Source organism: Astatotilapia calliptera, chromosome 5 (assembly GCF_964374335.1).
Source record: "Astatotilapia calliptera chromosome 5, fAstCal68.1, whole genome shotgun sequence".
NCBI classification, from domain to species: domain Eukaryota; kingdom Metazoa; phylum Chordata; class Actinopteri; order Cichliformes; family Cichlidae; genus Astatotilapia; species Astatotilapia calliptera.
Window position 1 is genome coordinate 27,460,118 of NC_137426.1, and position 21,669 is coordinate 27,481,786.

Sequence of the window (21,669 nt, forward strand, 5' to 3'; positions counted from 1 at the left end):
ACGTAATCGTGACTAGTCGACAAATCGTGGCAGCCCTACTCTATACACAGTTCGCACGATTGCAAAGTGAAAGCAAAAAAACAAGCGCAAATTCAAACGCGATTTCAATATGTCACATATTGACAGTGGCTCACCGATGCCAATGACATAATTACCCAGCTACATTTCCGAAAGAATGCAAAAGCATTGACATATATTTTTCCTTCCTACAAAAGCCCGACAGGCAGGGCAGAGATAGATTCTGGTAGCCCGACTGAAAAAATCGCTAGCCCCGGGACGTTGGGCTAGCGATATTGCGAGCCCTGTATCTGATTGAGGAATCACTCATCTTTGGAAAAGAGAGTTTATTACAGAGAAATGTCTCTTTCCAAAATAAAAGCTATACTATCCGCTTCTTCTGGGCTATATTCTCAGCAGCATATTAAACAGCTGTCTAAATGACTCGGCTAGCATGCTTGCTTTTTTTTGTCTGCTTCCACTTGTCTTTGCACTAGGATGATGTCGGCGTAAATGTGCAGTCATATTCGTTGTGTTCCCACTAGTGCTTTCAGGTTAATCTCGTTGAAATGACCTTAACGCCACAACACAGCAAATCTCCGTTAACGAGCTACTGCCGATCGCCCCGTGCATGGGGCTAGACGGCCAACACGTTAACGAGCTAACTGCGCTAACACACTAGTTCCCACCCATGTAATTGAGCATTGCATGGCACATCCAACATACTGTTTTACTTTAGTCCATGACTCGCTTACCTTCAGGGTCATACGTCACATGAAAACCAAAATAATTCCAAACGCCAGATCTGAATGAGAGTGGGGGAGGTCCATGTTGTAAGGGGAGCTTAACTTCTGTCTCGCTAGCTTGCCGTGCGCTCTTCCTTCTGACGATGCTGTCTGTGTTGAGCGCTCAGTGAATCTGCGTTCGACTACTCCGCCTAGGCTGCACTGTCGACCCTAGGCGGAGCAGTCGAACGCAGATTCACTGAGCGCTCAACACAGACAGCATCGTCAGAAGGAAAGTTGATAAAATAAATTACAAATTTTGTATTGTTCGATACATATGCGTACCGAACCGAAAGCACTGTATCGAACGGTTCAATATCGATACGAATATCGTTGCACCCCTAAAAAAAACACCCAGCACGCCCCTGCGGGCGGTTTATCCTTCAAGCTCGGGTCCTCTACCAGAGGCCTGGGAGCTTGAGGGTCCTGCGCAGTATCTTAGCTGTTCCCAGGACTGCGCTCTTCTGGACAGAGATCTCCGATGTTGTTCCCGGGATCTGCTGGAGCCACTCGCCTAGCTTGGGAGTCACTGCACCTAGTGCTCCGATTACCACGGGGACCACCGTTACCTTCACCCTCCACATCCTCTCGAGCTCTTCTCTGAGCCCTTGGTATTTCTCCAGCTTCTCGTGTTCCTTCTTCCTGATATTGCTGTCATTCGGAACCGCTACATCGATCACTACGGCCGTCTTCTTCTGTTTGTCTACCACCACTATGTCCGGTTGGTTAGCCACCACCATTTTGTCCGTCTGTACCTGGAAGTCCCACAGGATCTTAGCTCGGTCATTCTCCACCACCCTTGGGGGCATCTCCCATTTTGACCTCGGGACTTCCAGGTTATACTCGGCACAGATGTTCCTGTACACTATGCCGGCCACTTGGTTATGGCGTTCCATGTATGCCTTGCCTGCTAGCATCTTGCACCCTGCTGTTATGTGCTGGATTGTCTATGTGGTCAGTCAAAGTATATATATATATATATATATATATATATATATATATACTTTGACTGACCACATTTTAACCCCAGTGTGTAACATGCAATATATAAAATACACAAGGCATCCTAGGTTCAATATTTTTGTTGTAAAAATAAAAATTCAAGTATGAATTCAGAGGTTTGACGCGCACGGTCTATGGATTTTTCCCCTCCTGAAAGGTCCACACACACCCCAGGCAATCTAATACTTGTGTTACCTAGACTCCCGAGCTGAGAAAAGCGCTCCCAAAGGGGGTGTTCAGCTTACAAGCCCGAGTTTCATTACTCAGCAGTATCTTTTTTCCCCACGGCAGCTATTGACCCAAATGTTTCTTTAGGACAGTTTTCAAAGCAAAAAATAAATAAAAAAAGAAGAAAGAGTTGTTGCTTAATCCTTCAGCCATGTGCTGCTGCTGTAGAGCCTGTACTTTGCAGTTTTGGTAAAAAAAAAAAATCCAAAAAAAATCACGTGTTTGCATTATAAATAGTAGTCACAAGCTGTTTAAAAATGTAATTACTGTGAGGTTGAGGGCGAATAAAGAAGCCATTGAAAAAACCAGTGAAAAAGAAGCCAGTGAAAAAGAAGCCATTGAAAAAGCTGCATGAGGAGGTTTTTTTGGGGGGGGATTAAACACCAAGTTGTTGTGCTCTATAAAACTGCAGCATGTCATGGTTCTTTCTGCCTGCAAAATCAGTTTTTTCTTTTTGGCATTGGAATATTGTTGTTCCTGTTTTTGATAGCACATTAGCCTCCGACATGTCTCTGTGGAATACTTTCATCTGAATGTTCACTTTGGATTATTGTGTCCGTGAATGGTTTGCTCCTCATTCTCACACGAGTTCTAGGAATGTGGCCGAACAATGTGGTGTGTGGTTAAACCGGATGACCACACTTCATTGTTCTTATATTTCGAGAGTCAAGCTCTTATCAGCATGGTATTTGCACATTTGTGAGTTCAGGCCTTGCATTTCCAGCGCCTGGATGGGATGTACTATATACCAAATTTCATGGTGAGTTCCAGGATCTTTATGTTGTCTGACTGCAGTGTTTCCATGCATGAAATGAAGGAGGTTTATGTTCCTTGTCCCCAAACATAATAGATGGTACTTAAATGGTTTCACTGAGTTGCAGCGTGTTCCGGGTTTGAATCTCCTGGTTCTCATTTGTTTGGACTTTGTTTGACTTCAGCTTCTCCCGGTGTGCGTTTCCTGTAGTTGCTCCACAGTCCAAAGACATGTAAGCGTCACTAGCTGTAGGTATGGATGCGGACCCTGGGACCTAGGGCTATGGAAGGAAGAGGAGAAGTCTCTTTGTTTTTATAGAATCATTACCTTTATGTCAAAAAACAAAATTATTTCTCCTAATTGTGACCTCATATTCTTATAGTTATGACCTAGTGTATCAGAACTTTTTGTTTCATCAGGAGAGCTCGTAACAGCGATTTCGTGTCTTGTAATTATGACTTTCTGTTGCATAATATTGAAATCCTTATTTGACTTGAATGTACTATGTGACAAATAAGAGACACAATATAGTCATGCTTTTACAATGCCTTTTTAGTATTATCACTTTATAATCTTTATAAGTAGATTCTGAATATGAATATACTAGGGGGTTAGGGTTAATACAATGAGTATTAAAAAAAGAGTTTGCAAGAAGTCAGATGTAGCTCTGGGTCCTTAGAAGAGATCAAATAAACCAGATTAAACTCAAGCGGTAATGCCAACTAGGATAACAATGTAACATAACTAACCAACTACTTAATAGACCCAAATCTAAAGTACCCAAAACTGACCTAGAAAAGCAAGAGACACAGGGGAGCTAGCAAATTATCTAATAAACGAGAAAACCCCCAATTGGTTCACTAGTGATTTGAATGCTGAATAAAAATATAAAATAGCCAGTGCACCTGCTATCCCACAGCGTACAGGAGTTGGGCGCATTTTACCGACTGTGTCCGATTCGAATGCAGAGAAGTGAACTTAGTGATCGAAGACCTGAATTTCACTGCTTTGAACTTTGAACTTCTAAGTGTCAAACATGTGGATGCAGTTGGAAGTCAGACTTTAAACACCTGTAATCACATCTATGAGTGATGCCACCAGTTCCTGGAGTACACCTGTGCTTCACTGGAGCAAAATGAAAAATGAAGCTGCTTGTGCCACGATACAGTTGTGCAGTGTTTTACGCGGTTGTCGAATTTACTGTAGAATATAATGTTGGCGGTATGTTTGTGCATTTGTTGTGTATTTCACAGCCCTTGTTCTTCCCCATAAATTCTTTATTTAAAATCGATTCATACTGTGGAGCAGCTTGCTGGTTAATACACCTTTTAAGGAAGAAAAAGGTGTTTCATCTAAACCCCCACCCCCTTTTTTGAGGAAGAGTTATTTCTGTAAGTTAATCAAGCGTAATAAATTGTTGTCACCATCCTCATGAAACTGTTCATGCTCTTATTAAGACAGGACAGTAGAGAGATCAGTCATTGCCGTCTGTGTGTCTCAGTTATGCAGTAATACCAGCTTATACACATGCAGCGTATTTGTTCTTTTATCTGCAGTGTGGCTGATCTCAGATATGGAGAGGGAGGGAAGAACTCAAGGTTAATCATTTCTCAGTTCTGTTATCACAGTTCTGTCTGGGAAATGTTTGGGGAGTATTCTCTTTGTATGCACTGGATACGTTGCCTGAATGCTGGGTAAGTATATGCCCACAGTCATACTTTTTGTTAAAAACTTTGTACCATTTCTGACTTACATGTATCCACGGTGGGCTTTGATATTTTGACTATATTCACAACACCATGGCTTGTGTTGTTTTACCAAACTTTGTTTAACAGAGCTGAACAAGTCCAGTAAAGTTGTCCTTGTCGAGTCATCTTTGCTAGATTGCTACATTGCTGTGTGTTATTGTGCAAAGAAAGTGGCTTACACATGTCCCCTTTTTAGTCACTTTTCTGTTATATATAAGACAGCATAACTTTATTTATTGACAACAGTTGTTTTTTTTATCTGGGTATAGGATGTACCACATACAAAAATCGTGGAGCAAGGTGCATATCTTCGAAAGCCACTTTTCAACACTACATGGGGTCTGGGTTTTATAAGCCGGAGAAAGATTTTGCTTTGATGAGGTGGTGTTTCACCTACAGCACTGCACTAATTGAGAGTTATGGTGTAGAATCTCAGACTAACACCCTAACAGTCACACTGCTAAGGGTCACTATGTGGATATGTTTTTGCTTGTTATCTGCTGGGTGGCTTCCAACACTGCGGAACATCATTAAAAAGCAAACAGTTTGAAGTCCTTGTATAAACTGCTTCAACCAACTAAAAACGTCTTCTGAAACAAGGCGGACTCGTTTGATGCTTGAACGAGCACATTTCCCATTGCAGATATAGTCACCTCATGAATTTTGTCTTATGCCTGATGAAACTTTCAAGCGTTAGCCTTCACAGCCATTTATTGTTGAAGAAATACACCGTAAAACATAAATCATCCACTCAGGCTGGCAATAAAATTAATCACATTTATTACTTTATAGCTTCTAATTTGACCTCCTGATCAAACAGCTGATTTAATTAAAAAGTTGCAGTGATCCTTTGCGTAAAATTAGGAAGGTAAAACAAGAACAATCTGATTTGTCACACGTCTTCTTAAGAATTCAATCCACAGCTGTGGGTTTTGATACTGCTCCCTGTGACTCAGAGTCCTGCTGGCTTTCATTTGCATCCAGTCAGAGACTAATTTACTTTTCAGAAACTGTCTGAATGCAAAATGTAATTAACCTTGAAGTCAGAGAGGACTGCTATACAATATCAACTTCTATCAGTACTGCATGAATTACTTCTTTCTGGTTTTGTCTTTGGTTTGTTCAGAATCCCCAAAAAGCTTCATAAAAAGTACAGTTCTCCTTCTTCCCCTTTCACCACCGTGTAACCTGTGGTGGATAAAACTTCCTGTAATTTTTTATTTAACCCTACCAGTTTTCCACTGCCCAGCGATTGCCTGCTGCTGTTCTAGTAACCACTAGGTGGCAGACTGAGTCTTTGATCAGTCAGCTGGTCTAGCAGTAGAAAACGACATTAAAGTGTACTTTAAATCAAGACCAGTATTCCCCCTGTTGTTGAGCAACTGGGTAAAATCCCCTCAAAACTTCAAGCTGGGGGTAACATTTCACACTTTTGCAAGCCAGGAAGCCAGTTTGCTTTCTGGTTTGCAAAGATGTTCTGCATGTCCGTACAAAGAGGTCATTTCCTTTTCAGCACGTTTCACTTAGTTTTCGGTTCCTCCTCATCCTCGTTGTGAAATGTGTCCCGTCTCCTTTCCATATACACAACGTATCTCACGTGATATAACATGGCCTTCTCATTTAAGGTCGCTGAAACGTGAACATGGACGAACAAAAGGATGATCAGATTGACCAAGATGACAGCACTAACAACTCTGAAAAGGAGGTTAGTCAGATTAAGGCACTGATTCTTACGTACTTCTTTGTGTTGTTCTGGCATGAAAAATGTTATAATATAGACAATCATGTCTTTGCTTTATGGAGGAACAGCCCTGCCCTAATAGTACTATATAGACCTCTGGTTTCCCTGTTATTTGGCTACTATGTCATACATTAACCCGTTATGTTATCCGTGGACATTACACAGCTGTGAAGATACTGCACCTCAGTAAATATGTAAATATGTAAATATGTACTGAAACACACACATTTCAAGCTTTTCCCCTAAAACCTGCTGCTGAAACTTGGAACCCCACTTTTTGATCTAAAATGACATCAGCTTTAGTGGTAACCTTCTTCAGATAAAAACTAAAATTATGTTGCAATATAATCTGTCAGTGGATCTGCATATTTCATTACTTATTTTTTGGCCAGTCCACTTCTGCAGAAACAGTGTTATGTCTAAAATACATAGATTTGTGTGAGCTTTGAGGGAGTTTGCATATTCTCATTGTGCGTATGTGGGTTCTCCCTGGGTACTCTGGCTTCCTCCCACAGTCCACATTGGATTAGATTCATTGGCAGTTCTAAATTGTCTGTAGGTGTTGATGTGAGTGTGAATGGTTCTTGTCTTTGTGTTAGCTCTACAATGGACCGGCAGTCTTTCTAGGGTGTTCCCCGCTTTTCACCCTATGACAGCTGAGAGCCTTAATCGGATAAACAGAAGACACTGGATGGATGGAAATGTGCTTTAGGATAAACAGAATTTAATTGGTCCTTTTCTTTTATGTTTTGCTGGGTGTTAATTTTTCTTATTTTCTGACAAGTACTCAAATCGCACAAATTTGTGTGTTTGCTTGTTACTGAGGACAGTGGATGTCAAATGCTGTATAGGTCTCAAAGCCACTTGGGGAAACTTTGTCATTTGTGTATTGTTGTATTTATGAAAAGAAAAAAAAATAGTCTTGTTGGAATTTGCGCCCAACTCTTCACATATGCTACAAAGTGATTGTCACACTGAGCCCCTGATTGAGAACATAGTTTAGGCTGTAAGTACCTGGAAGTAACTCATCAGCTCCATTGTTAGTACAACTCCCTCACGCACATATGTCTGTTTCAAAGTTTGCAAGATTAAACTTTAAGGGGCTCTAGAGAATCCATTACCAAACAAAGGAAATGCATGGAAAGACACGTGAAAACAACTCTCAGCGTCACTGGGACATATTTTTTAAGGGACTGTGGGAAAGATGCTACTATCAGTGAGTTTTTAACCTTTAAAAATATGAGATATCAATTTCCCCTATATGACACTACTCCCTGGGTTTTAAGGCGATTGCTTGAGATTTTACTCTTTATTAAAAATATATAAGGATGACTTATACATGCGTATTCAAGGCTCGCAGTAGCCTTATGTATTCTGTTTCAGCTTCATCTCCTTTAACTGTGATGTAGTTTCCTTTACTTTGACTTCATTTTCTCAGATAGCATTGTGGATCAAATGTAATTTCAAATGATATCCAGAATATCCTTCCCCTCTCCTCTCCCCACACCCCACCCCTTTAGCTTATCATTATGAGCTGGAATCACAACTTTTCCTTCCTTTCCTCCTCCTAAAGCTTTATCTACAGTCTACTACTCATTTTCTTCAGCTTTAATCACTGGCTCCTCATAGCTCTGCTGCATCTTATCCTCATGGACTTGATAACAATACTGTGCATTCAGTTTTTTAGCTCGTCTTTGCAGTCTGTTGGTCCAAGGTATAGGTTGGTACTTCATAGAAAAGCTTATCATCCTTCACTTAATGCTGTATGATGTTTTAAAATATGTTTGTTGCTATAAAACAAATTAATTACACTTACAAAATGTGCACTTAAACCACACACTGGATCTTGGTGAATAAAATATTCAAGTTGAACACAGTGATTGGCACACATTGTGTTACTTCGTTTCGTCAGTGGAAATGAAAAATCGTCAAACCTTTGACGACTGCATTTGAAAACACACCAAAAATCAGAGTTAAAAATTGAAAACACATGCTGATACAACTTGTGTCATAATATGTGGCTCACTAGTGCATATGTTGTCTGTATACACTCCCAACAACAGCCTGATAAGATGACAGCTGGTGTCCTTGGGGTTCTCCTCCTGTTAGACCTGGAAAAGGCTGTTAGTGAACTCTGTGAAGCTATTTGGTGTCTTTGGATGCACTGACTCAGATTGTTCCAGAGATCCCCAATTTGATTCAGGTTTTGGGAAAGTGAGAGCCAGTCAGTGGTATCAGTGCGTTAATCAACCAGTAACCTGTACACTCTGGCCACAGTTGGCTGGAAATTGTCTTGAATTAGGAGAACCCAGGACTCATTGTACCAGCGTAAGGCCGGACGGTGAATCTGAGGTTTTCATCCCCATGCATAACAGCTGTCAGGGTACTGGTACTAACACATGGAGATCTGTGTGATCCTCCAAGGTTATGCTTACTTTGATCACTCAAGTTAAATGATATTGCAGGTAGCATAATGATTGGTACGCCATCTCCAGACTCTTTCCCATCTGTCACATCTGCTCAATGTGAGCCCATTGTCATCTGTGAATAGAACAGGGTGCTAATGGCAGACCTGCCAGTTCTGGGGTTTCTCTGGCAAATGCCAATCAAGCTGAATGACACTAGTTTGAACACAGGCCTCATTACAGGAAGTCAGGCCCTCATGTCATGCTCAAGGACTCTGATTATCATAATTTGGTCAGAAACATGCAGAAGTAGCCCACTGGAGGTCTTTTTGTGGTATTCTGGCAGTGCTTCTTCTGTTCCTCCTACACAGAGGAGCAGATCCTGGTGCTGTGCTGATGATGGTTCCACGACCCGTCTCCTGGGATCTCCTTTACATTTTTGAGACTGTTCTGTGAGACACGGCAAACATCTTGCAGTGGCATGTATAAATGTGTCATCCTTGAGGAGCTGGACTTCTTGTGCAACCCAGGCTGCCGGAACGGTTTCAAGACACTAACAAAAAGCAAAGAGAAGAAAGAGATAAATCACCTAATAAGGATAAAGAGAGAGCCATAGATGATTGTTACCAAGTATAAAGTCGTTCCCTTTTTGGAGGTTGTGTTGTTGTTGTCTCTTCAGTGCCTCTGCTGTTGCCACTAGACTTCTCCAGTGGTTTATAGCAACATGTAATAGCAAACACCTAGATTACCCCAGTATAGTCCCCCGAGGATGATTCCTAACATTCCTGATCATTATTTAACCCTTTCTCTCCCGTAAACCTATACCCAATAGAAACTCATGGTCTTCTATAACTCGTTTACTTAATATTTTGCACAACCTTCTGATGGAGAGCGTAGCACCTTGCCAAGAGGATACTCATAAAGCAAGTATGCAATACAATCTGCTAATCAAGTTTCTTCTTCTAATGGAAAATGGTTTCAATTTAATGATGTTATCTCCTTTCATCATGTGCTACACTGAGGGCAAACCTTTATGATTTTAACCCCTTTATTGCATTTATTGAATTTCTATCCTTCTCTTTTGTATTGAAGTTTTTAATGAGCTTCTTTCAGGTCATCACAGTTTTAGCCTTGATATGGTTTATTTCCTATTTCCATCCTCCTTTGTCATTTTCAGTAATAATATATCACGTTGTCATGAGAAATATATTTCACACAGTGTTGACTTTGCGCTAAAATGAAACAATTGACAAAATAAAAACAAAGCATGGATTTAAGAAGCTGTTTTCTTAGCATTGATGCCCAGAGTAACACAACTCACCCAGGGTTGAATTCCCTTGACTGAATCTGCCCTTGGCATTGATCAACACCAATCTGGAAAGGACTGCATGACTAGCATAATGTGTTCATGTGTGCTCTCTCGTTAGCAGTCACTTACAGCCTGCCTGTTGTGTGCCGCCTTCTTTGGCTCCCTGGGCTCATCTTTCCTTTATGGCTACAACCTCTCTGTGGTCAACGCTCCTGCTCTGGTGAGTCAAACACTTGTTCTCAGCCTTTTTGCAGGGAACCACAAGTGATTTTGTATGTTTTCTTTGTGCGGTAATTAAACTTTTAGTACTCATCCATAAATATTGAATGGCAGTGCTAAAACCAGCTTCTAATAAAGGTACAATTGACAGAACTGTAGCTCTGCAGATACAGAGACACCCCCCCCCCCCCCATTAAGAAGAAATTGTTCAAAATGAACACAGTATATCGGACTCATAGACACTGTTGTAGTCAGGCTTATCCCCAGTACAGTGACCATTTACAGGTATTATACCGATACATAATACCTTTAGGTATACTTTTTATATATAGGTATTATTTCCATGTGATTGCAGGACAGTCCCAGGGGAGTGTCCTGCCAGATTAATGGTTTCACAGTTTGTTTGGGCAGCTGAGAGCAGGGGAGCCTAAACCTCCAGACCAAATACATATACTTATATTAAATATACTGTACATTACATTTTGGACAGGACTGAAAATCAGTGGCAATAGGTCTGATGAAAAAGTTGATCCATCATGCAGTATCATCTGGAAAGCATGTGACTGGCAGCAGCTTCATTTTTCAGTATGACATCGATCCCAAACACACTGCCAATGCACTAAAAGCATACTTGGATAGAAAAATACACAGTGCAATACAATGAGTCACGAGTCTTCTTCGAGCTTGAACCTCAACAGCATTGAAGCAGTAAAGGTGGTCATACCAAATACTGACTTTCTAGCTTTTGTATGAAATGTATGGACTCTGTTTTTGCATTATATAATGTGTTTCTATGTATTTTTCAGTACTACAACTATTTCAAATTTTCCAGCAAAAAATATAAAGAAATGAGGGGTTGCTTTTACAAAGTAATGTGTATCCGAAAAATACAACATGTGCAGCCAATGTTCTTGTAAGTTTACATTACATCTTCTTTGACTGGTGAAACAGAAACTGCATTTTTGAGTTCTGTACAAGTTCAATTATGTGGTGCCACTCGAATGGGAAACGTGTTTCAGAGGTCATGCTTTCCAATCAGGCTGTTTGTTTGTTCAGAGGTAATTAGATGTCTCACAGGTTATATAATTAGTGTTCAAGCGCCACGACCTTCAGCTCTGCAGTTACACCTACACTAACAACTAATACTGCAGAAAACACAAAAAACATGATTTTATTTTTCATCGTAGTACAATTCCCAAGCTCAGATTAAGGAGCTGTAGTTTAGAAAGCTGATAAAAAGTGAATTCAGTCTACTTTATATTTTAAATTAAGCATAATATTATGTTTTACAGTGTACTTTCTGACAGTTCAGTGTAATTTCACATTTTGATACTGCTCTTAACAGTGTCCATATTTTAAAATAAATTTGAAAATAGATGATTGACCTTATATGGGAAGATTTTAACAGAACAGATTCATATGATGTATTTCTCAGTGTGCCTTCAGTAGATTATGAGTCCTCCAAACAAGCTTGAAAACAATATATAGGGGGTGGTAGTTGTACGCTTACCAAGAGCCTGCATATTTTGTCACAGTACCTCTCAAAAATAAGAGGCGCAAAAATGATAGCACAGTTTATGAACAATGCATTCTTTGTCTAAACAATGACAATAAGTTTCCCACTGTTTTTTATTTCAGAATGTAAAGTTTTGAAATGTTGTTTTCTTGTCAAGGACATCATGTTATTATGTTCTCTAGGACCTACTATCCAAGTGGATTATTCTTTAAATGCTGTACATGTATGATCTTCTACAAATCCTCCAAATTTCTTAGTGGCAGGCTATAACTGAAATTGCTTTGCTTTCATTAAAAAACATTATGGGCACCCTGGGTTTAGGCTGTGTGAGACTTTATAACAGGCTGGTTTTATTTGCATCTTAAGGGCTTCATTCCTAATGTTTCTAATTGTTCACTTCTCTATACTTGGTAGAACTCAACAAAACACAGCCTACATACTATTAAGGCTTTCCTTTTTAACAATTTGTTCAGAAATGTGATGATTTTATTTTATATTTTAAATTTATTTCACCGTTATTTGTACAAATGAACCTCACTGAGACACGGGTTCTCATTTTCAAGCCGACCTACTGATTACTGCATGGAATTAGTAGGGTGTAAAATGCACTTAACAAAAAATAAATAAAAGAAAATTGAGAAGTAATTAAAAAAAAACAAGCAAACAAAAATTAACCTTCCAGATCTTCTTTGCACACAGTTCCACTCTGCACAACCCCAAAATCTGTTGCCTGGATATTTTGTTTTCTGCTTGGCTTAGCAAACTTAAAAGTCCCACCTACTGTTTAATCTGTATTTTGCAGCTAATTCTCCAGTTTACGTCGTTGTTGAGCCATTGCTTTTTTGTTTACTCCCCTTTATAGAATCTGCCCACCAGAAGCACCAGCTGATCATTTATGCAGCGCTGGCTCTCCTCCACCTCAGTAGGGCTCACCACTTCTCCTGCTGTCTTTACAAAAGCCGAACAGAATAAACCAACAAAAACGTTGAGTTGAATTAGGATAACACAACAGAAGGAATGTTACAGACAGAGTTCTCACTACATTTCAAAAAAGACCGAGTCGATCTCTTTAATAGTTCACTAAAGCCACAATCGTTTCTACACGCGGCACAAAAACCTATAAATGAACATTCAGCTTTCTCCACGCACAGCAGGGCCACCCCCAGCAGCGAGCTATCTTCAAATGTGGGCAAAGGAATATTATATGAAGTGTTAAAAATTCATTTCCATTGAACTCTAATAGGTTGAGCTATTGAGGTATCAGACATTAGATATGCAAGTAGACCACAAACCTCATCTTAGAGGAGAAGCATCAAAGTAGGGGCAAAAAACTATTTGCTACTCTTCATTCCACTTCCAGACAATGTCAAGATGATGGGAATTTACTCATTAATAATGTATAACTACCGTCATTTTCTGTAGACATCAAATTTACCCTGCTAAAGAAATCTTCACAAAGACATTTTCTTGGAGTTAACTGGGTGCACCAGTAACATCTTTGAATTAATGTGCATGATAGTGGCATGGCATTAATCTCCCCTCGACACAACACCTGTTATAAAAATGAAGGAGTCTTAATCATTATTTATGCAAACATTTCTTACGACAGCTTGACATTAACTGAGACAACATAACAACAGATCGACTCATGAACGGCTTCACTCTGATAGAAAACCAGTGAGTGTAAAATATTATATAGCCATGTCAAACAGATGTTGCCATGGTACAAAATCTAAAAATATTGATTGTGTTTTGTGGCTGTGATGCTGGTGAGAAATAACTGTTGAACACATGAATAACTGAACTCGGTGGATGTTTGCAGGGAGTGATGTGATGATGATGTGAAGTAATATCTTTGGTAATTATTAGGGGTGCAACGATACACAAAATTCACGGTTCGGTTCGGTTCGGTTCGATACTTTGGTGTCACGGTTCGATATTTTTTCGATACAAAAAAAATGTTCATGCCTTTTTAATTTGTCATTTATTAAAATTATAAATATATATTTTAACTCAAAAGTACAGTTTTTAAATTTAACCCTAACCCTTGTGCGTGTTTTTTATTTTGACAGCGAATGCGAACCTGCGGACCACTTATGTGCAGCCCCGGTTATTTAGCTCATCATATTGCAGCCACAGAAATTATTTTGTCCATGAAACCATAAAGCTGCACTTTCTTTTTGCCTTATAGTCTGATTTGTCATAACTTCTCCGTTTTGTGGTAAGCTTTTCTTTGGCTGTCACTTCTTCAAATCAAATCAAATCAAATCACTTTTATTGTCACATCACATGTGCAGGCACACTGGCACAGCACATGCGAGTGAAATTCTTGTGTGCGAGCCCCACAAGCAACAGAGATGTGCAAACACAACAACACAAACGAGCAAAATACAAGAATGGCCAACCTGAAACTAATAAATATATGTACAATATATAATAGTGTATGCATTTCTGGATGTGTATACTAAATATTTTCCTACGTGTGTGTGTGTGTGTATGTGTGTGTGTGTGTGTATACACATTTTTACAAATTAAATAGTAAAAAAAAAAAAAAAAAAAAAAAAAAATAATAATAATAAAATATATAAAATATACAGAGTTGAATATGTGCAAAACAAGTGGCATTTATATACAGTGTGGAGTGCATAATGTTGAAGTTCCAGTAGTGAAGCTGAGGTGTCTATGACGTGTTCAGCAGTCTGATGGCCTGATGGAAAAAGCTGTCTCTCAGTCTGCTGGTACTGGACCGGATGCTGCAGAACCTCCTTCCTGATGGAAGCAGTCTGAACAGTTTATGGCTGGGGTGACTGGAGTCCTTGATGATCCTCCCCGCTTTCCTCAGGCAGCGCTTCCTGTAGATGTCTTGGAGGGAGGGAAGCTCACCTCCAATTATCCGTTCAGAGCACCGCACTACTCGCTGGAGAGCTTTGCAGTTGTAGGCGGTGCTGTTGCCATACCAGGTGGTGATGCATCCAGTGAGGATGCTCTCAATGGCACAGTGATAGAAGGTCCTGAGGATGCGGGGGCTCATGCCGAATCTTTTCAGTCTCCTGAGAAAGAAGAGGCGCTGCTGCGCCTTCTTCACTGTTTTGTTTGTGTGTACTGACCACGTAAGATCCTCAGCCAGATGTACTCCAAGGAACCGGAAGCTGCTCACTCTCTCCACAGCAGCGCCGTTGATGGTGATGGGGGTGTGTACTTCTCTGCACCTCCGGAAGTCCACTATCAACTCCTTTGTCTTTGCGACGTTGAGGGTGAGATGGTTGTCTTGACACCAGTGGGTCAGGGCGCTGACCTCCTCCCTGTAAGCCGTCTCATCACCGTTGGTGATAAGACCCACCACTGTAGTGTCGTCCGCAAACTTCACAATGATGTTGGAGCTGTTAGTGGCTGTGCAGTCGTAGGTGTAGAGTGAGTACAGGAGAGGGCTCAGTACACACCCCTGTGGAGCACCAGTGTTCAGTGTGATGGGGGATGAGGTGATGCTGCCCAGTCTGACCACCTGGCGTCTGTCAGACAGGAAGCTAAGGATCCAGCTGCAGAGGGAGCTGCTCAGTCCTAGATCCTGCAGTTTCCTGTCCAGCTTCGAGGGAACGATGGTATTGAATGCTGAGCTGTAATCTACAAACAGCATTCTCACATACGTGTCTCTCTTCTCCAGGTGTGACAGGGCAGTGTGTAGTGTCAGGGCTATGGCATCATCAGTGAACCTGTTGTGGCGGTATGCAAACTGTAGAGGGTCCAGTGAGTCGGGTAGTGCAGAGCAGATGAAGTCCCTGACCAGCTTCTCGAAGCATTTGCTTACGATGGGGGTCAGGGCTACAGGTCGCCAGTCGTTCAATGAGGAGATGGTGGAGGATTTGGGTACAGGGACGATGGTGGCCATTTTGAAGCAGGCTGGGACTACAGACAGAGAGAGGGAAAGGTTGAAGATGTGCGTGAACACTCCAGCCAGCTGAGCCGCGCATGACCTGAGGACGCGGCCGGGAATCCCGTCCGGACCAGTAGCTTTGCGTGCGTTCACCTTCCTGAAGCACTTCCGCACATCCTCCTCAGACACAGTGTGCGCACTGACGTCATCCGCGGTGCGCACACTGTCCAGTCTCATGGTGTTCGCTGTGTCGAATCTAGCGTAGAATACGTTTAGATCCTCACACAGAGAGGCCGTGGTCTGCGGTGTGCTGGTTTTCCCTCTAAAGTCTGTGATCGTGTTTAGTCCCTGCCACATACTCCGAGGGTTGTCAAACTGTTGCTCCACCCTGTCCCTGTACTCACGTTTGGCTGCTTTGATCATCTTCCGGAGTTGGTAATGTGCGTGTTTGTAGTCCGATGTGTTCGCGGAGGCAAAGGCGGTGTTCCGTGCCGCCAGTGCCACGCGAACATCTCCGTTAATCCAGGGTTTTTGATTTGGGAAGGATTTGACTGTTCTGGATGGGACGACATCTTCCACGCATTTCCTGATAAATCCACAGACTGAGTCTGTGTATTCATCAATGTCTCTGGCGGCCACGTGAAACATTTCCCAGTCTGCGTGATCAAAACAGTCCCGCAGCGCAGACTCCGATTGGTCCGTCCAACAGTGCACCGCCCTCCGGGTTGGAGCTTCCTGTTTCAGCTTCTGCCTGTAGGCGGGCAGGAGCAGGATGGAGCAGTGATCTGATTGGCCGAATGGGGCGCGGGGGAGGGCTTTGTACGCATCCCGGAAAGAGGTGTAACAGTGGTCGAGTAGCCGGTTTCCACGTGTGTTGAAAAGGATGTGTTGATGGAGTTTTGGTGAGACTTTCTTCAGGTTTCCCTTATTAAAGTCTCCGGCTGTGATAAACGCTGCCTCTGGGTGTGCGGTTTCCTCGCTGCTGATCGCGCTGTACAGTTCCCTGAGTGCTCGGTCAGTGTCGGCTTGTGGGGGAATGTAAACAGCCGTAATAATCACTGCTGTAAATTCCCTCGGTAGCCAGAATGGCCGGCACTTAATCATCAGGTACTCCAGGTCCGGTGAGCAGAAGGATTTGACCGGGTGCACGTTCGCATAATCACACCAGCTGTTGTTGATCATGAAACACACACCACCGCCTCTGCTTTTCCCAGTAAGATCCTGTGACCTGTCCGCGCGGTGCACAGAGAACCCCGGCAGTTGTATTGCGGAGTCCGGTACTTTGTCCGATAGCCAGGTTTCTGTGAGGCAGATCACGCAGCAGTCCCGCATCTCTCGCTGGAATGAGATCCGTGCCCGAAGCTCGCACAGCTTGTTCTCCAGAGACTGCATATTAGCCAGTAATAAACTGGGTAACGGTGGTCTGTAAGTGCGCCGTCTCAGTCGAACCAGAACGCCAGATCTTCTCCCTCTGCGTCGGCGTTTGCGGCCTCCAGGGCCAGAGAACAAAGGCGTCTCAGGTGAGATGAATGGGGGGTCTGCAAACGGAGCGTCCGTGTTGCAAAACTTGAACTCCGGAAAGTTATAAGAAAGACCGTCTTTTATGTCCAGTAAGGTTTGTCGGTCGTACACAAGGAGACAAGTGCTGCTCGTGAAAAAATAAAGGAAAAGTAAAATTAAACACAGAAGAAAGCCGTTGCTTGGGGGAGCTCGTGATGAGGCTGCCATACTCGGCGCCATCTTGAAACAACACCCTGACCTTCACCCTGACCTGTCTTATTTGGCTCAGCAGAACTAAAATATAAATCCTGCTGCTTTTACACACGGACTCACATAAGCTCAGCGATTCTCTGCGCGATCAACCTCTCACATGTTTAAGCTTGCTGCGGGAGATTTCACTTGTCATGTTTGCATAGTAAGCTAACGATTAATAAGACGATGTCAGAGGAATTGGTGCACAAAATATCATCACTCACAGATCAGTGCTGTCGTCTCTATACACAGTTCGCACGATTGCAAAGTGAAAGCAAAAAAACAAGCGCAAATTCAAACGCGATTTCAATATGTCACATATTGACAGTGGCTCACCGATGCCAATGACATAATTACCCAGCTACATTTCTGAAAGAATGCAAAAGCATTGACATATATTTTTCCTACAATAGCCCGACGGGCAGGGAAGAGATAGATTTTGGTAGCCCGACTGAAAAAATCGCTAGCCCCAGGACGTCGGGCTAGCGATATTGCGAGCCCTGTATCTGATTGAGGAATCACTCATCTTTGGAAAAGAGAGTTTATTACAGAGAAATGTCTCTTTCCAAAATAAAAGCTATACTATCCGCTTCTTCTGGGCTATATTCTCAGCAGCATAAGGAGAATCATGTGCTAACAGCTGTCTAAATGACTCGGCTAAAGTTAGTAGCATGCTTGTTGTTTTTGTCTTTGCACTAGGATGATGTCGGCGTAAATGTGCAGTCATATTCGTTGTGTTCCCACTAGTGCTTTCAGGTTAATCTCATTGAAATGACCTTAATGCCACAACACGGCAAATCTCTGTTAACGAGCTACCGCCGATCGCCCCGTGCATGGGGCTAGACGGCCAACACGTTAACGAGCTAACTGCGCTAACACACTAGTTCCCACCCATGTAATTGAGCATTGCGTGGCACATCCAACATACTGTTTTACTTTAGTCCATGACTCGCTTACCTTCAGGGTCATACGTCACATGAAAACCAAAATAATTCCAAACGCCAGATCTGAATGAGGGGGGGGGGGGGGGTCCATGTTGCAAGGAAAGCTTAACTTCTGTCTTGCTAGCTTGCCCTGCGCTCTTCCTTCTGACTATGCTGTCTGTGTTGAGCGCTCAGTGGATCTGCGCTCGACAGTGCAGCCTAGGCGGAGTAGTCGAACGCAGATTCACTGAGCGCTCAACACAGACAGCATCGTCAGAAGGAAAGTTGATAAAATAAATTACAAATGTTGTATTGTTCATACATATGCGTACCGAACCGAAAGCACTGTATCGAACGGTTCAATATCGATACGAATATCGTTGCACCCCTAGTAATTATTTATCTATAGCACGTGACTTGGCTGATCTTCAGTAAAAGTAGCGATAAGGGTGATGAAAGCCCTGTAGAAACTGGTGTAACCTGTAAACCCCCCCCCCCTTTTCCTAGCGATAGAATTGTTTTCAGCAAATTTGAAGTGACATCAAAGGTCATTTTTCAGTCTTAAGTTAAGCAAAGCCGGCAATCATGCTCGTGATACATGATGCTTACAATGAGTAGCTCCTAAGCCAAAGCAAGCAATGACAGCAACTGTGTGACCACTGCCCTTCCTGACAGTGCTGAAGACAGGGAGGGCTTCAGCTTTGGTTTAACAGGAATTCAGTCGCAGTTGTTAAATGAAAGATCAAAAAGCTATAAGGCCCTTTGCTTTCTATGCAACCGACGTCTTCACGCTCAATGAAGACACTTTAGAATTCTCGTGGGTTGATACAAGTGCCGTAATAATTTAATGCGACGCATTCACTGACTCATTGTAGCCTGTGCTTCAACTTCTTAATGAAGTCACTCAGTTTGTTGCTATTACGCTATTTGCTATTTTTTAAAGTAAAGTTTTACAAAACGTCAGACACTGTCTGTAAAAAGAATGCTATCGTGATGCTCCAGTCAAACTATCCAAATCTCAAACTTTTGATGTGATGATTGATTAGGTGTTTTACACGTCATTTATTCATTTTATTGGATACAAGGAGTCAATCAATCACGTATATGAACACATGAACAAATTTTAGATCGCATTAGGGCAGGTAGGTCAGAGAGAGATAAGAGTGTTTCACATGTGACAAACCTGAATACAGATGCAAAGAATAAACAATTCTTTTATGAAATCTGGAGCTATTCAATAAACATCCAGGGCCGCCCAGGGCTAATGACATGCCTGCATTAAGCCTGCTGAAATTAATTTATTTGCATATTGTGGAGACCAGATATAAAATCTTACCAATATTATTACTGGTATTAAAGCAAAATGTTTTCAGATCATATTGTTTAACAATCATTTCCTGGTAGTCCTTTTCTCCAGGCAAAGTTTAGGTCATAAAGTCAGATTGGAAATGTAAAAACACACTCATGATACATATGATATTCAGTAAACATGTGTTGGGGGTTTCTAGGTTTACATTTAAACTTTTTAAATATCAATGTTTTTTGTTTGTTTTCACCATTTATCCATATGAATAACACATTTAAAACATCTCTTTGTGTTCCTTTTGTATTGCAGTACATTAAAGCTTTCTACAATAAGACATGGATTGAGAGATATGGGGAGCCTATTTCAGCGGAGACGGTGACCCTCCTCTGGTCCGTCACAGTGTCCATATTTTCTATTGGAGGCCTTTTTGGAGCCCTGTCTGCCACGTTAATCATCAAAGTACTGGGCAGGTGAGAACACTGTTATGTGCTTACAATATCACTGGTAAGAAGTTTGCTTTTATATCCTTCACTCATCAGGGAATGGCGAACAGCAGTCATTTTGGTGCAAACGATTATGTTATGAGTGAATATGAACAACACTGTAGATCCTTTGGCTTCCTTTGTTGTGGGGAGCGGTCTCTCTGGATCGAGCTTGTTCTGGTGAATCCCACAAATGCTTGGTCGGATTGAAATCGAGGGACCGCAGGATAACACTGTGCTGCACAAACACAAGAAAGGGGAATTTTTGAAGTGTGGTGTGCTGCTGTTAGCAAGGGAAGAAAGAAACCACTAACCACTTGATCTGCAACAGTGCTTAGGCAGGTGGTAAATGACCTTGTTTGTGCACGAACTGTTGGCTTCTCAGTATGATGTTAATTTAACAAAATGATCCAACAAAATCATTGTGGTTTTAACACTGTGGCTCACCTCTCCAGCTGTGACTAAATAACAGTGATGTTAAATACAAACACAGACGCTTAAAGTGTACAAGTGTTATTTTTGTTCCTCGTGTCTCCCTTTTGGTACAAGGCTCCGTTAGACAACCAGTTCCTTTAAGTACAATAATGAATAATTTTAAATCTACTCTGTAGCAATCTCACTGTTGTCTTTAGCCTCCATTTACAATGATCAAGTACCAGTAAGTTTTTGTAATGGATTTAAGACATAAAAGACTGTCAGTGCACTGACTCCAAGGACATAAAAGGTATTGGTCTTTACTGACTTGCACTGGTTTGACAGCCTATATACTGCATGATGAGATCCAATCTCACAGCCAGCGTGATGCATTTAGCTTTAACTTTTGATCACCTATGTGTTGGACTGCAGAGCCACATGTCCTACTATCCTCAAGGGACACGTTCAGGCACTAACAAAATCACCTCAGGGCTATGAAATGATACGTCTTCTAAAGAATCTGTTATCCACTAATGACAAGAGTGTCACAGAGAGACTTATGAAGCTTTTACTCAGAGTCATTTCAGACAATTAAGATACCCTTGAGGTTCACCTTGGATTTCTCAGGTTGCGATCCTCACTGTGTTAATTAGGTTGAAGCGTATAATTCATTTTCCCTCCACATTCCCTGCTAGACGTGTGGGTCAGCTGGAAGTTTTACACAGAGTTTCGGAAAGGTTGAAATTCAGATGTCAGGGACAAGAGTTGAATATATATGTTAACTTAATGAGGACTCATGGAGCAATTGAAATGAAACACACTTCAAAGTATGCCAGGGAAGCCGAGGTAGGTTTAGTTTTAAAAAAAAAAAATCAGTAGAGGTGTGTGGACATTTCACCACAGACATGAAAAGAGATTAATAAACATTTGTGGTCAACTGCACTGCTACATAAATGAGTGTATTTAAATTTTAGATTTAAATGTAGATTTAGACACAGCAAGAGAGAAAAGCCTTCATCTCAGAAACAAAACACGGCTGATTATCATGCTGCTGGTGTTGTGTGACTGATGTTGAAATACAAATGCTATAACTTACGAAATGTGCTGCTCTGAGAGCCTCAGTGGCGTTGTTAAGCATCTCACTTCAAAGATAGCAAAAATCAATAGGAAGAAAACATTTTTCTTTGACCCCTGACATTAAAAAAAGTACAGTTCAG

At 41.7% G+C, this 21,669-nt stretch overlaps 1 protein-coding gene across 4 annotated transcripts in view; it reads left to right on the forward strand.

Moving 5' to 3' along the window:
- The window catches only part of slc2a9l2 (solute carrier family 2 member 9, like 2), a 109,849-nt gene that overhangs the window by 2,074 nt on the left and 86,106 nt on the right, over window positions 1–21,669 (forward strand). The window contains exons 1-5 of one of the 4 annotated variants that reach the window (XM_080302006.1): window positions 2,729–2,772; window positions 4,323–4,460; window positions 6,140–6,219; window positions 10,088–10,189; window positions 19,866–20,026. In XM_080302006.1, coding sequence (XP_080158132.1) covers window positions 6,157–6,219; window positions 10,088–10,189; window positions 19,866–20,026 — 326 coding nt within the window. In that variant the 5' untranslated portion in view covers window positions 2,729–2,772; window positions 4,323–4,460; window positions 6,140–6,156. Of the gene's footprint in view, window positions 1–2,728; window positions 2,773–4,322; window positions 4,461–6,139; window positions 6,220–10,087; window positions 10,190–19,865; window positions 20,027–21,669 lie in introns of those variants that run through there. The other 3 variants (XM_080302009.1, XM_080302008.1, XM_026168602.2) reach the window with 3 other exon arrangements.